The sequence below is a fragment of the Mesocricetus auratus genome, unplaced genomic scaffold (genome assembly GCF_017639785.1).
Source record: "Mesocricetus auratus isolate SY011 unplaced genomic scaffold, BCM_Maur_2.0 Super-Scaffold_100031, whole genome shotgun sequence".
Classification (NCBI taxonomy): Eukaryota; Metazoa; Chordata; class Mammalia; order Rodentia; family Cricetidae; genus Mesocricetus; species Mesocricetus auratus.
Genome location: NW_024429212.1, coordinates 17,585,993 through 17,602,269, shown reverse-complemented (window position 1 = coordinate 17,602,269; position 16,277 = coordinate 17,585,993). Strand labels below are relative to the sequence as shown.

The 16,277-nt window shown below is 44.6% G+C and overlaps 1 protein-coding gene across 5 annotated transcripts in view; it reads left to right on the top strand.

The window, feature by feature from the left end:
- Gak (cyclin G associated kinase) overlaps positions 1–16,277 on the top strand; it is a 55,697-nt gene that overhangs the window by 21,702 nt on the left and 17,718 nt on the right. For all 5 annotated transcript variants that reach the window (XM_013118614.3, XM_013118613.3, XM_005077410.4 and 2 more), the window contains 9 exons: positions 764–854; positions 2,176–2,299; positions 5,852–5,901; positions 6,442–6,590; positions 7,921–8,043; positions 9,000–9,133; positions 13,443–13,637; positions 14,091–14,208; positions 14,663–14,742. In XM_013118614.3, the coding sequence (XP_012974068.1) occupies positions 764–854; positions 2,176–2,299; positions 5,852–5,901; positions 6,442–6,590; positions 7,921–8,043; positions 9,000–9,133; positions 13,443–13,637; positions 14,091–14,208; positions 14,663–14,742 (1,064 nt within the window). The remainder of the gene's footprint in view (positions 1–763; positions 855–2,175; positions 2,300–5,851; positions 5,902–6,441; positions 6,591–7,920; positions 8,044–8,999; positions 9,134–13,442; positions 13,638–14,090; positions 14,209–14,662; positions 14,743–16,277) is intronic.

Sequence of the window (16,277 nt, the reverse complement as noted above, 5' to 3'; positions counted from 1 at the left end):
CCCTTTCTATTGGTACCAGAGAGATCCCAAAACTGAGGATGGCAGGTTTATGGTACATGTGCTTCTGACAAGTTTCTTCGGTTGATGAGGTTGATGGTAATAGGTCAGAAGCACAAAAAAGGCATTGGGGGATGCTGTGTGGCAGGGCTACCTTTGGGCCTTCGCAGGAGTGTTTGCTGGCTGTCTTGGAGGCCACTGGAAGGTAGGAAGCAGGACTGTGGGCCTTGTCCTTCATGGTGTATCAGGGAAGTAGTGCTGCTGGCCAGTGAAGACATCAAGAGTTTTATGATTGTAGTGCTTAGAGAACCCATGAACACTTACTGTGGACTGAGGTCAAAGAATAATGCAAGCTTGGTCCAAGGAGTTATGGGAGGAGCCACACACAGCACTAAGACCACAGGTATTAGAGTTCTGGGCTGTATATGCGCCTGACACATCTACTCAGGATGGCCCAGTAGATTTGGGAGGGAATGAAATAGGAAGAATGAATTCTGTGTCATAAAGATTTGGGTTTGTCTTCATACGGTTAAGGTGTTAGCATTTGTGTGATGTGACTCCCTAGGTTACCCTTAATGTTGTTTTAGAGCTGTGAATGCAAGTTTTATTTCTATCCCTCAGAAGACTCCTGGGAACTTACTATCCTTGCATGTTAGAGTTAAGCAGATAGAGGTTGGCTCATCAGCTGAGAGCACAATACTAAGTGCAGGTGTAAACCAGCTCTGGCTTTTGTATAAAGCTGACACCATGACTTTGAATCTTACAGCTGCTGGAACAGAATGGTGGCTACGGGAACTCAGGGTCTTCCCGGGCACCACCCCCTCCTGGGGGCCCTGTGAATAGCAGTTACAGTGGAGGTAAGTGCTCCAGCCTAAACACTAGTCTTTTCCCACAGGTTGTTTACCCAATATGCATCAGAGCAGATATCAAAACCCTGTTACTTGGAGGATTTTCAGCTGGTAATTGGGTTTACCATTCCAAGGAACTCATAGTTCTTTTGAGCCATTGTGCTCAGGGTAGAATGCAAAATTTGATGGGGGATTTGGATTCAAATCATCCAAGGGCAAGGGCAAGATCCAGGAGAAACCAGCCTGGAGCCACCAGGTAGCCCTGTCCCATAGAAGTTACATTACCACTTCACAAAGCAAGGGTTAATTCACCTGCCCTTCAGGATATAATGAAATAAGTCTTCGGGCATGATTGACCATAGTCTCTAGCTCCTTTGGAGGTGTCCTAGACATCTGCACAATTCAAAGCCTATGGAAACCCTTCTTAAGAGAACTCCCAGGGTGCCTCACAGAAATTGAGTATCAAGGCTAAACCTGATTTAGACAAGTTTGGCAGATAATATCTTAAGGTCACAGAGCACTAGAGGTGCCTACTGGGAGAAGAGAACCAGAAAGATGGGGTTCATAGGAGCTAGGGTGCAATTAGGAAGGGTCGAGGGCTATTCCTGCTGGTTTGAGAGAGCCAAGCCACAGAACAGTGGCCTTCCATCTCATGTGGAGTGGCCACCTTAAGAGCACCAATGAGGGAAAGAACTCTGAAACAGATATAATCATAGACTGACTGTGGGATGAGCCATTTTCTAATCTTTTTTTTTTTATGTCAAGGACTAACTTAAGACCTTCTCTAGATCTTTGTTTCCTAGAGGAGGTTCTTGTCTCTGGTGATTGGCCACCCCAGTGCCCTGGTATTTGAGGTTCTTACTCTATACCCAGCACGTGTGGTACAGTTGTAGACCTTGAAGAGTGGGTTTTCAGGGTGTCTACTTTTACATCCTGCTATGTGGGCTTACTATTTGTGGGGCTGTTCAGAGCTAAAGTCTCATCTGTGTTAGCTCTACCACCACAGTCTTTGAGGGCGTCATTCTGTGGTCTCAGCCCGCTTTTGTGGGTTTCACCTGCACTCACTTCAGAAAGGGTATCATGTCCTGCAGTTACCATTTTGAGACTGTGTCTCATAGTTGGTATAGTTCCAGGAAGAAACTGGGTTTGACATGTTCACATAGCCTTCTGTGCCACATTGCCTATGTCTTGGGTCTCTGAAATGACTGGAAACAACAGGCTGGCACCTGCTAGTGGGAAAGATGGCTCACTGGTGGTTTTGAGGGAATCAGGGGAAGCAATGAGGCTTCTTGGGGACATACTCTTGACCTACTGTGACTCTTTCCTGTAGTTCTGGCTCTGGCAGAGTATGACCAGCCCTATGGTGGGTTTTTCGACATCCTACGGGGCGGGACAGAACGTCTCTTCACCAACCTCAAGGATACTTCCTCCAAGGTCATCCAATCTGTGGCTAAGTAAGTGTAAGGGTTGTCCTATCCTGTTCTTTGACAGTATGGAAATTCCCCAAGGCAGTGTTATGTTGTTACACTCTGTTAGGGTGAAGCCAGATACAGACTTGAGCCTGGGACCTTGTCTTAGTTTGCCTTCTGTTGCTGTGATAAAACACTGACCAGAAGCAATCTGGAAAGGAAAGGGTTTATTTCAGCTTACAGGTTACAGTCCATCATCAAGGGAAGCCAAGATAGGAACTTAAAGCAGGAAACTCTGGAGGTAGGAACTGAAGCAGAGGCCATGGAAGAATGCTGCTTACTGACTTTCTTTCTATAGCTTGTTCAGCCTGCTTTCTTATGTAGCCCAGGACCACCTGCCCCATAGGCCAGTCTTCTGGAGGCATTTTTCTCAGCTGAGATTTCCTCTTCACAGGTAATCCCAACTGTGTCAAGTTGACTAAAAACTAACCAGCACAGACCTGAGGCCTCTGTCCATAGGACCCCAGACATATCTGGCTTTGTTCAGCATCAGCTCAGGATCTCCTTAGCTTTGCCAGTACCTGGCATGATGGCACTGTTCTTTTTCTTTGGCATCAAATAGATGAAGCAGTTGCAGGGCAAAGTGGCACTTTCCAGCATACTCTCATTACTAGAAGTCAGTCACTATGAAAGACCTGGGCCACAGTGGCTGTGAGTATATGCTTAATTAAGAAGGTCAAATCATAGTCCAAGAGCCTTTGGTGAGTGTTAAAGGTTACTGCATCAACTTTTCTGGAGGGAGTTGTGACTGAAATGCTTGGGCAGTCTCACTGACTCTTACCAGTGTGGATACTTCTGCTGCCCACAGGCGTCTGCTGCTGTAGTAAGCAGCATTGGACCATAGTGCTTGTGGTCCCCAAACTTCTACAGTTGAAGGAGCATCCTTTCCTTAATTGTGTTGTGACTGATTTGTGTTCGGAGCCTGTGTGTGTCCTGTACCAGTGAGTGAGTGCACATGGGTGTGCGACATTGTGGAACTACGTTTATGTGAGCATACATATGCATGTACCTTCTGCCTGGAATATATGCTTAAACCCCTAGGCATGTCCAACCTTTTGATATTGTAACATGATCTCTGTCTATATTAGGGCTCTTTAAGGGAACATAACTGATAGAATGAATATTATATATTTATATACAGGGTTTATTGGATGATTTGCAGCCTATAATCCATGTAGTCCAGTGATGACTGTCTCATGACAGAAAGGCCAAGAATCCAATAGTTGTTTAGTCCACATTGCAAAAAAGTCTAATGAGGCAGTCACTCCAGTATCACCATTTGGTTCTGTTGGGTCTGTCTTCCTTTCTGAGTCTAGACTCAGGCATGACTTTTCCTTCTTTTCTATTTTTTTTGGGTGTTTTCTGGAACTTTATTTAGTACTTTGGGATTTTTTTCTTTCTTAAAGCTCCACTCCCTACCATATGGCTGCTTGTTCCCCATGTTGCTGACCTCCATGCCTAACTCAAGTGGCATGTCTGTCTGTCTCTCTCTCTCTCTCACACAACTTTGAGTTTATAATAAGCCTTAAAACTAAAGCAACAAAGCCAGGCAGTGGTGGCGCATGCCTTTAATCCCAGTACTTGGGAGGCAGAGGCAGGTGGATCTCTGTGAGTTTGAGACTAGCCTGGTCTACAAGAGCTAGTTCCAGGACAACCTCCACAGAGAAACCTTGTCAATCCCCCCGCCCCCCATGGCCAAAAAAAAAAAAAAAAGCCTCAAGATGTTTTAAGTAAGTTTATGATTTTTTTGTTGAGCTATATTCATAACTGTCTTTGCATGTAACCTGTAGGCTGCAAAGCAGACATGACTGATGAGAGTTACATAACTCCTGTGTTTATTAAATTGGCTTAAATTAGCAAATACCTTCAATTTTTTGGCTATGTCATATGTGCAAAGGTCCAAGTGTGGTGACAGGTGGCAAAAGTGACCACTTTAGGCTCTCCTGATTGCTTTAGAAGCCAAGATCTGGGCCACCCTGGTCTATGTTAGGTACAAACCTAATGTGCGCCGGGCGGTGGTGGCGCACGCCTTTAATCCCAGCACTCGGGAGGCAGAGGCAGGCGGATCTCTGTGAGTTCGAGGCCAGGCTGGACCGATAGCCTCCAAAACAATACAGAGAAACCCTGTCTCGTAAAAACCAAGAAAAAACAAACAAACAAACGAACAAAAAAAAACCTAATGTGCATACCCTTGAACTTGTGCCAAGAGCTAAACTGTCAATGTCCTCTGCACTTTCCCATGAACAGACTAGAGGTTAGGGTATAGTGTGTATGAAGCCCTAAATAATAATACTCTGTACTCATTGTACTCCACTAGGTGTCTCTCATGTGCTTTCCTATACCTGACCTGATGCTAGGGCGTGTTTGTCTGCCTTGAGGGGTCAACTAAGTTATTTTCATTCTGTCTGCTTTATATTTGCACCCTTCACCCTGTTCACCTTTGTAGCATTAACTCAGTATGTAGACCAGGCTGCCCTTGAATTCACAGAGATCAGAAATTTGCATGCCTCTGCCTCCAGAGTACTGGGATTAAAGACATCTACCCCGTATACCTGGTATCTTTGTTACTATTGGGTTATTAATTTTTTTTGTAAAGAAACAGATTGGAACTAGCAAGTTGTTTAACCTCCTTTTCCTACAGAAACTTAAGCACCAGATAAAGCTGTACTTTAGTACATATTTTAAACTATTAAGATAGTAATAATGAGGTTTTATGTCAGTGATTTTGTAGTGTATGTCTGTTCTTTTTTCCACCTGACCCTCTGTATTGACCCCTTGTTGACAGCTGATACCAGCTGTCTCTGACTTTCCTATCCTGACCTCACTGCTCAGCTATAGTATGCTACTCAAAATAGTTATTCAACACCATTTACCTCCCTCTCACCTCCATTCCAGGGTATCTTGGCTGTTCTAGCATAAGTGTTTTTTGAGAGGAATTATATGTAGAATAAGTTTGTCAAGTTCCTGCATAGTTGTTTAGAATTTGATCTGTATTTTTGTCAGTTTTGTGAACCAATTTAGGGGATTGGTTTCTCAGAGTTTTTGGTGGCCATGAGCAGTGGTATACCTTAGAATTTCTCTGTTTCCCTCCAGCAGTGTCTTCTGTCTCCTTTCAGGCCTATATGTGTATGTGTGTGGGTGGGGGGGGGTTATAAGGTGTGCTCCCCTTAAGTTGCCAACCACTGTTCCTGTCCATCCCCCTGGAGCAGTGTCTACAGCACCCCTGCCTTTGTTACTGTCAGGATCAGCTCTCAGTGTGTTTTGCCTTGGAGAATACTTCAGAAAGCAAAATATGGCTAAAGCCCTTCTGGGCTGCTCTCTCCCACTTCCAGGTGTTTTATGCCACTTTTCATTGGTTGTCAGCTCATACAGCAAAGTTACACACAAGACCTGTGCACGCGCATACACACACTTCTCATGGGATACAGCCTACCAGCACGGTTACCTCAGCATTCTAGGACTTAGGCTCCACTTAGAGTTCTTATGATGTAACTGCCAAGTGTTTTCTGTAGTGATGGAGTATTCTTTTCATTCCAGCTATGCAAAGGGTGATCTGGACATATCTTACATCACATCCAGGATTGCAGGTATGTCTAATTGGATAGACATCTGTAAGGGACTTAGACAAGGGGCCAATGGTGGTAACCGAGGTGCATCTTTAGCCTCTTTGGTAGCCATAGATCCATCTGAGGTGTGAACTGGACACTCTCCAGATTGACAGTGGGTAGGTGGCTTATGTCAAGTGTATTTTTTGGTCTATGCAAAGGGCAGGACCAGTGCCAATCCAGCTTCTGGTGTGACTAGAAAGAACTCTTGAGGGTACAAAGGGAGTAATGTAATGGTAGGGCCATGCACATTCAAAACATGCACAAAAAATAATCAGAAAAGCTGATTGTGGCCCTTATAGACCATGATGTATATCAGGTAACCTGGACAGCTTTCCCAGATGTACGTGATTAGCTTTGTGAAATTTCCTGTGTTATAAGTCTCCACACCTCCCACTTCACAGGCTGAGGGACTTTAAGAGGGTGAGAAGAGTCTTTGTTTTGCTAGCTACCCAGCTGGGAGACAAGCACAGCCCAACAAGGTAATTCTTTAGCAGCTAACTTGAGCCTACTGTGTTTCAGTGATGTCGTTCCCAGCAGAAGGTGTGGAGTCAGCAATCAAAAACAACATAGAGGATGTGCGATTGTTTCTGGATGCCAAGCATCCAGGACACTATGCTGTCTACAACCTGTCTCCAAGAATATACCGGGCTTCCAAATTCCACAACCGGGTAAGTGGCTTTGACTTATTATGATTTGGGCCAGTCTTTTCCCACTAAATTGCTGTTTTAAGTGATAAATCTGCACTAGCCTGATGTGTACAGTGCCAGGCAGCTACAGGGAGCAGACCATAGCAGCTGCTAGGGAGGCTAGGGCTAGAGGTGTGGCCAGGGCTAGAGATGGACCAGAGTTTGAAGGGAACTCTGCAGCACACACACACACACACACACACACACACACACACACACACACACACACACACACACACAGACTGCCTATGGAGTGAAAACCTTGGGAAGATTGTTGCTTTCCAAGGAACTAGATTGCCTTCCTTCCCTTCACTGCTCCTGGCTTCCAGGACTAGTCACTCATGTAATCTGCTTGATGACATTGGACACAGGACTTTTCACATATGTAAACTGACAGGAAAAGGTAGTTCTTTTTGCACCATCAATGATCAGTCTTGTGACATAGGTCACTCATAGCCAAGAAGGATATCACATGAGAACCCCAGCTGAGAAAAATGCTCAGAGACCCAGGCCACCACATTTGTGGAATCATTCAAAAAGGACAGTTCTGGGGGGCCAGTGAGATGGTTCAGCAGATTAAGGTGCCTGCTGTCAAACCTGACAACGAAGTTCAGTCCTTTGGACCTACATGGTAGAAGGAGAAAATCAACTCTTACTAGTTATTCTCGTGGCATTTCTGTGTATGTACATATGTCGACATACATGCACTGGTTAAAAAGTAATTGTTTACAAAAAGGACAATGTTGCCAGGTGGTGATGGTGCATGCCTTTAATCCCAGCACTCAGGAGGCAGAAGCAGGCAGATCTCTGTGAGTTCAAGGCTAGCCTGGTCTACAGAGCAAGTTCCACGACAGCCTGGGCTGATACACAGAGAAACTGAGTCTTGAAACACACACACACACACACACACACACACACACACACACACACACACACACACACACACACACACACGGCAATCCACAAACGGACTTCAGGTGCCCGTTCCCTATGGAGGCTTATTCTGTTAGCCTAGATACACGAGGGAGGACCTAGGCCCTGCCCCAAATGACTTGACAGACTTTGATGATCCCTTTTGGAAGGCCTCACCCTCCTTGGGGAGTAGATATGGGATGGGGGAGCTGGTGGGGCATGGGAGAATAGGAGGGAGAGGGAACTGCAATTGATATGTAAAATAAGATTTCTAATTTAAATAAAATTTATTTAAAGGGGGGGCAATCTTGTAAGCAGAGACATGGTAACCATGTGGAGATGCCAGCCAGGTTCACTGGACTGGTGCAGAAACTCAGTTGAGTGGACTTTTTACCCACAGGTCTCTGAATGTGGCTGGACAGCCAGGCGGGCACCACATCTCCACGGTTTGTACAGTCTATGCAGGAGTATGCATGCCTGGCTCCGGGAAGACCACAGGAATGTTTGTGTTGTGCACTGCATGGTGAGTTGTGCTGTCTGCATACAGTGAATCAAAGCAACACTGGTTCTGGGTGCTGTAGGGAACACTGACCAGAGGAAGACCCCTGTGCTTACAGCTTGGGCTTAATGGGCATAGACTCCCTGGTGGCCCTGCTCCATGGGATAAAAAGCACTCATGAGGGCCCTTTTTGGTGATCTGAGCAGAAAGAAGCCATTCCTCTGAAAGAGGGTTATGCACTTTGAGATAAATGAGTTTTACCTCAGGTTTTCCTAACCATAGAGTGAGGGAGAAAGATTGGGACACCTTACATGCAGTGTGACATCCAACAGGAAGCACAATTGGGATTCAGCCTTGCTGTACTGCAACTGTGTTTCAGTTTTGTGAGATAGTTTCTCTTCATACCCCTAGTTGTTCAGAAACTCACTATGTAGACCAGGCTAGCCTCTAACTCACAGAGATCCACCTGCCTCTGCCTCCCAAGTCCTAGGATTAAAGATGTGTGACATCACATCTGGTACAACTGTTAATAAATATTGCAACAAGAACAATGGTAAGATGAACCTGGTGATACTGGACTGTAATCTCAGCTACTTGGGAAGCTGAGGCAGAAGGATCACGAGGTAAAGGCCAGCCTAAACAACCTAACAAGACCCTGTTTCAAAATAAGTGATATTGCATTTACCTAGCATGTAGGAGGCCCTGGGTTCAGTTCCTGGTAACACAAATGAAGAGAATGGTGTTGATAAGAGGTTTTGGGAAGGGATTAAACATGGTGAGGCCAGCAGACCAGCCTGAATGGGAGGTCAGCCTGTGTACTTTGTTACTGACTCTTTATTATCTTCTGGGCTCTGAATTCTCATTGCACAAGCATAACAAACCCAGCATGAGGTCCTTCTATGAGCCACATAGACATTTGGGAGGCTCTCATCCTTTTTGTGCATGGGCCTCTGTAAAGGAAATCTGTTTCTGTATTCTAGGATGGGAGAGCTGCATCTGCTGTGGCTGTCTGCGCATTCCTATGCTTCTGCCGTCTCTTCAGCACTGCAGAGGCTGCTGTGTACATGTTCAGCATGAAGCGCTGCCCACCAGGCATTTGGCCATCCCACAAAAGGTACCAGGTGATTCTTGCTGGGGACAGTGATGCCTACAGCTTATTTGGTGCTGCCTTCACTGTGTTGGACCTGAAGTCAGGTACTCTAGCTTGTTCTTGGCTAAGTTAGTACCACTGTAGTTTCTAGCTCAGCCCCAAACCTGTGTGCACAGGTACCCAGCAAGTGTAGACCACAGTTGACATTCAACTGCAACTCTCAAGCTATGGTGGCTTCTGACTTATGATGGCAGCCTTCGGTTGAGTGCCTGGGTAAATGTGAACTTGGTGTGGACATGTGTTCTGTGGGATCCAGCCTTGTGTGGTTTTGGAAGGTTATTTGGGAATGCTCTGTGAACCTTCACACTTTGAAATATGACGTGTTACCCTGCTTGCTTTGAGGTCACAAAAATGCTTGTAAGACACTCAGACAGTCCTGTTGGCATGAAGTAGGTCATTCACCACCAGTGTAAAGGAAAACATTCCTTTTGTTTTTCTTTTTGTTTTTTGCTTTTTGACATACGGACCCACTCTGTAGCCTCAGCCTGGCCTAGAATTCACTATATAGGCCAGACTGGTCTCAAACTTGTGCCAGTCTCCTTGTCTTAGCTGCCCTCGTGCTGAAATTATAGGAATGAGTTGTTGTGTCAGGTTAAGAAGTAAACTATTGAGGCTGTGCCTAGCTTTGCCACCTTGTCCATGCTCTATAGGACTGCTTCATTTGCTAGCTATGTTCACTCATGGTTACTATTCACCATTCCCCTAGAGCAAGAGTTCACATGGAAGTCCAGGTCTAGAGAGATACTGCCTATCTATCATAAATGTCCTCTGCCTTAATAAGTACTTGGAAGGACATGGATCAGCCTCCTCACTGAGAAAGAGAGTGGGCTTTGGTGTGTACAACAGAGCTGCTGATGATATGTGGGGCATAAAAAAAAAGCCAACATGGATGCCAGTGTGAGGCAAAGATCCAGTCCAGTAACGGGTCCTACATTTTGGCAGTGAGAGTAGTGCATGCTCTTCTCACCGTATTCAATTCCCTTAGGAATGGGCCCGCCTTAGTTGCTGACTGCCTGGTGGGTAGAGCATCATGACTGCAGCGTGTTCCTCGGGTTGTATAAAGGCAGTGGCTGTACATCTGTGTCTCTGTTCTAGGCTCTGTTAGGAGTGGCTGAAAGGATTTAGTCGTGTTCAGCTCTTAGCCATTTGAGCTTCTATTTCCCACATGTTGGGACCTGCTGGGCTGGAGATGTGGGCAGTAGGGCTGTTGAGGGTGCATAGAGCATAAAGCGAAACTGTCTCTGGGACTCTACCAGGAACCCTGGGACCTCCTGGAGATACTGTGACATAGTGCCGCTCTGTCCTAACAGTCCTAATAGTGACTAGGACAGTTTCACAGCTGTACCCTTTTCAAACCCCTTGTAAACTGGGATCCTCATGCCATCAACTTGCCCCAGATCTACAGAGCACTGAAGAGATGCCGTATGTGTTGTCAGGATGTTTTTCACTGAGTACCACATGGGAAGCCCCAGAATACTGTGGTGGAATGGGTAAAGCCTTGGGGTATTTTAACAGTGTCCATTCCTTGATGACTATTCTCCACAGCCTCCAGAAAGCAAGGGGAAGAAAACACCTGCAGTATCTAGCCCTTTCTCTCTTGAGGGTAAAAAACAGAACCAAAGAGCACATTGAAATTCAAAAGGAAATTTAAAATAGCTGATAAGTCTGCCAAAGACCCTAGCAAGGAAAGCAGGCAAGATTGTGAAGGGGTGTGTGTGTGTGTGTGTGTGTGTGTGTGTGTGTGTGTGTGTGTGTGTGTGTGTGTGTGTGTTTGTGAGGGGGTGGGTATTCACATTAGTAGAACTGCACAGTAGTAGTGTGGAAATACTAATCACCTGGTGTTGCTTATCTAAAACCAATGACAGGAGCTCTCAGACTGTTGCAAATGTCCAAGCGTACATGTAAGTGTATCCCAAAAGAAGGGAAAGTATAGAATGAAACACTGAAAACATGAGCATCTCCAGGATTCACAGCAGCCACTGGCTCAAGAATCTGTGAAGACATAAGTACAACTAAAAACAAACAAACAAAATGTATGAAAACCATCCTGGCATCCTGAACACAGAGAATCTGAGCCACAGGGAAGGAAGCTACTTGCAAGAAAAAAGGAAAGCATGAATTAGACTGTCAGAAACCTTTAAAGAATTCTCTCTCTGGTTTTTTTGTTTGTTTGTTTGTTTGTTTTTGTTTTGTTTTGAGATAGATTTTCTCTACATATCCTAGTACCCACATGTAGAGTAGGCTGACCTTGTCACAGAGCTCTACCTCCTTTTGCCTTCTGAATGCTAGGACTAAAGGCATGCATGGCCATATCCACCCACGTGTACACACACACACACACACACACACACACACACTCACATACGCACACATACACACACCTTTTTTTTTCTTTTGAGAATGGCCTTTGTATAACCTTGACTGGCTTGGAATTTGCTGTGGAGATCAAGATGGCCTCAAACTCCTAAGAGCTCCTTCTGCCTCTGCCTCCCAAATGCTGGCACTAAAGGTGTGCTCCACCACTCAAGGCCTGAAGGTTATTTTAAGTGCAGTGACATCCAGGAGAGCTTGTTTCTCCATCAGTTGGCTCTGCTTCCAGTCTCATTTCCATTTGCCTTTGTGCTAATCATAAGGTGAACACAGACTTAGGTTTTTGTTGCTACCACAGTTCCCAGTTGCCCAACTCCTGGGCAATTGAGACAAGTCTACAGGAAGATCCCTACAGCTGTGTTGATAGAATAAGACAGCTGCTTCTCGTCCTCTTCCCCAGCCAGAGGACACACTATTGGTGGGAGCCTGATACAAATGTCCCATAGAGACACGCCCCAAAAGAAAGTCAGAGAAGCTCTATCATCAGTAGAAAAAACATATTCAAGTGGAGCATGTTGATACACACCTATCATCTCAGAACTGGGAAGTTAGAACCAAGAGGACCGTGAATCAAGGCCAGCTGGACTGAATAGCAAACCTTTACCTCAAAAAAAAAACAAAAACAGCAACAAAGCTGGACACATATCTGTAATCCCAGTACTTGGAAGTTAAAGGCAAGAAGATAAGAAGTTCAAAGCCAGCTTCAATTATGTAAGAAGTTTGAGGCCAGTCTGATCTATGTGGCCTTTGTTTTAAATAATCAAAATTTATAGTTTGGTAAAGCTGGAGAAATGGCTAAGTGATTAAGAGCACTTGGCTTTTCTTGCAGAAAAAACCCTGGGTCAAGTCTCAACACCCACAGAGTGGCTCACAACTGTATATAGCTCTAGTCCCAGGGGACCCAGCACCCTCTTCTGGCCTCCCAGGGTACCAGATGTGTAAGTGGTGGGTAAATCAGTATACATGCAGACAAGTGTTAACACATATAACATAAAAATAAACAAATTTTATAATAAGAATCTTATAGTAAGGTCAACTCCCATCATCCTTCTCTCAGTAGTCAGTAGAATAAGAACACACAAAATTAGTGACTCCCTAGCACTAACTGGCTGCTGTAGAATATTTCACCATATATACAAAAATATATTTCTTTCAAATGCATATAGAACATTAAAGCAATGTTATTTTGAGCCATAAGATGTGAGTGTCTGTGTGTCTGTGTGTGTGTGTGTGTGTGTGTGTGTGTGTGTGTGTGTGTGTGTGTGTGTGTGTGTGTATTTAATTTCTCTGTAACTGGAGATAAAGGTCATTCTGAGCTGCCTAATATGGGTGTTGAGAACTAAACTAGGGTCCTCTGAAGAGCAGCAAGTACTTTTAACTACTTAGCCATCTCTTCAGCCTATATATTTTTTAAAAAATTAATTGAAATTATACATACAAAAATATGTTCTCAGGACCCAGGGGTTAATAAAACTAGAAATCAATTGGGCGTTGGTGGTGCACACCTTTAATCCCAGCACTCGGGAGGCAGAGGTAGGTGGATCTCTGTGAGTTCGAGAGCAGCCTGGTCTACCGAGCAAGTTCCAGGACAGCCTCCAGAACAATACAGAGAAACCCTGTCTCAAAAAAAAAAAACAAAAAAATTAGAAATCAGTAACATGATCCAGAAAAATTCCTAAATATTTCAAAATGAAACTTCTAAACAACGAATGGGTGAAAAGGAAGTCTCAAGGGATTTAAAATACTTTTAAAATATAGTATCAGATTTTTGAAGAGCATCTAAGCCTTCAAAGGGAGATTTATGGCATTAAATACTTTATTTGAGAAGGAAAAATGTCTGATGTGTTATCTATCCCCTGAGGACACAGCACATACTTGAGTGACAAATGCATGTCTGCCTTAGGTATATTGAATATATATGTGACATGGTGGCAGAGGAGCCCATCACACCACATAGCAAGCCAATGCTGGTGAAATCTGTTGTCATGACCCCTGTGCCATTGTTCAGCAAGCAGAGGAACGGCTGCCGACCATTCTGTGAGGTCTATGTTGGGGAGGAGCGCATAACCACCACATCCCAGGAATATGACAGGATGAAGTGAGTACAGATTTGGGATGTCTTGCCCCTTGATGTTTTATGTCCTCTTGCAGACTTCTGAAGTAGAAACTGCCTTGTGTTCTGGTTGACATGTGCTAGGTACAAATGACTGCATGTTGAGCTGAGGGTGGAGAAGAGGGGTGTATGCGCAAGAGTGGCCTCTTGCGCTTAGGAGGCAGAGACAGGTGGATCTCTTGAGTTCAAGGCTAGCCTGGTCTACAGAGCAAGTTCCAGAATAGCTGGGGATACATAGAGAAACCCTGTCTTGGAAAGCAAGCAAACAAACAAAAAGAAGAGTGACTTCTTAGAGTAAATATTCTGCCAGTAACCTACACAAACAGCTAGAGAAAGTGGATTCAAATGCTGGCTAAAATCGTAGAACTCTTGTTTTATTTATTTGTCTGTTATTTATTTATTTTAACTTATATAAGTCAACTTCTTAATGTATTCCAGGGAATTTAAAATTGAGGATGGCAAAGCTGTCATCCCCCTGGGCATAACAGTTCAGGGGGATGTGCTCATCATCATTTACCATGCCAGATCCACTTTAGGAGGGAGGCTACAGGCCAAGGTAAGTGTTGCTAGAGCTGCTTACTGTGTGTTTTGGCCTCTGGATTGACTTACTATCCAATGAGCTGTAAACTATGGTTCCATAAGTGTTTGGGCCAGTCCTCAATGCTCTCTGCGTGACATAGGGCAGAGGGGATTTTATCCTGAAAGGTCAAGAATTTTCCCCATGAGCGTAGGGCTGTAGTCTCCATGAAAAGCTGTTGTGCTTAGCCTTGGTACATCTCTTGCCTTAACCCAAGCTGCTCTGGCCCAAATGCAGGCATCTTCTCCACTCTCACCAAGCATTTGACAAGGAGTGCCAGCCTCCAGATAGTGTGACCCTATCTGTCCTGTGCCTTAAGTTGTGTCTGAGAACAGATTGTTGGACCCCTTCTAGCAGCTTATGTCCTTGGGGAAGAACTCTGATCCAGGATTAGTATGTACTCTCAATGGGTCTCCTGCTGGTCTTCTTGTAGATGGCGTCCATGAAAATGTTCCAGATCCAGTTCCACACTGGGTTCGTGCCTCGAAACGCAACCACTGTGAAATTTGCAAAGTATGTTGGTGTTGCACTGTGCTGCTGTTGGAGAGGGACAGGTACCCAGAACCACTAGCTGAACACATGCGTATGGGTCAGTCCAAAAAAAAAAAAAAGACCAGCCGGTGAGAGGCCTGCCACATGATGCTGACTGTAAATGGACATGGGCCCTTGCTTGCTTGTGTGCTCTGCCCCTCGCACTTTACAAAGGGTCCAGTGGCTTCCACTTTGTACCCTGATGCCTTTGGACTGACCCTATGCATCTCTTTTTAGGATTTAGCTAGTTAAATCTGGATGTGGATATAACCAGTGAGTTGGCAAAATTTACTCTACATTTTGCTTCTTTGCTCTGTGAACAGGGCTCTACTAGGTACTGAATTTGGAGGCAATGTGTTGGTCCTACCTTCTAGAAGCTTGGTCTGCTTTTACAGACAAAAGTATAAACAAGCACTGCTAACTAAGTAACATCCCCTTAGGCTGACAGAGGACTGGTGGGACACTGCTGTATGTATTGGCTTGTGGTGGGCACCTGGCATCACTCACCAGTTCAAGGCATCAGGATATACTTTCAGATTCAGGTGTGTGGGTTTTGCTCATGGACTCTCTTCTCCACTGAGCACACTTACCAGCCCTGGACAGAAAGGAAATGAGTGTTCCAGAAGTGAGCAGAGAATTGCCAGGTTCAATGGCACCTGCCATGTTGTACTCTTGTTTTTTGCCGCCCCCCCAAGGGAAGTACGAGACTAGGCCTACCACAGGTCACAATCCAGAGACTGTGTGCATATATGTGTGTTTGCTAATCTCTTACATGTGTGTCTCTTGGTATTGATGCTTCACTCTTTTTTTGTTTGCGGCAAAATCTCTTACTCAGTAACTTAGGCTCATACCAACTCTGTAGCCCATTCAAGCCTGAAACTCATTTCGATCCATCTGCCTCTCAGTCTCACAAGCACTGGGATTACAAGTGCCTCATTCTTTTTCTTGCAAACAGTAGTTTCTGTAATTTTAAGCCACCGTGGAGGCATGATTAATGTTTTTTAAGACCAAATGACTGAAGTCCAAGAAAATATGGGTGAAAGATTTATATGATTCAGGTATGAGAGTTAATGAACAAGAACTTTTAATAGTTCTGACTAGTATTACTGTGGTTTGAATGTCTCCACAAAAATTCATGCTGTAATTTAATCCCCATTAAGAGTTATTAAGATAAAAAAAAGAGTTATTAAGAGAATGAAGACTTCATCTACTTATGCTGTGTGAGAGTCTAGCTTTTGGGAAGCTGTTAAGATTAAATGAGGCCATGAAGGTAGGACTCTGTTCATTAGCTTTATATAAGAAGATGAGGCCTGGGCTAAGACACTGTGCATATGATGCCCAGTGCCAGGTAGAGAAGCTGCAAAGCTGCTGCCAGCCAAGAAGCCCTCACCAGATACAGCCACCAGTCTCAGACCTCTCAGCCCTCAGAACCGTGAAAAGCATAAGCTTTTATTCTCTCTACATCAGTCATATTATTACAGCAGCAGAAAATGGATCAAACAACCAAATATTCAGGA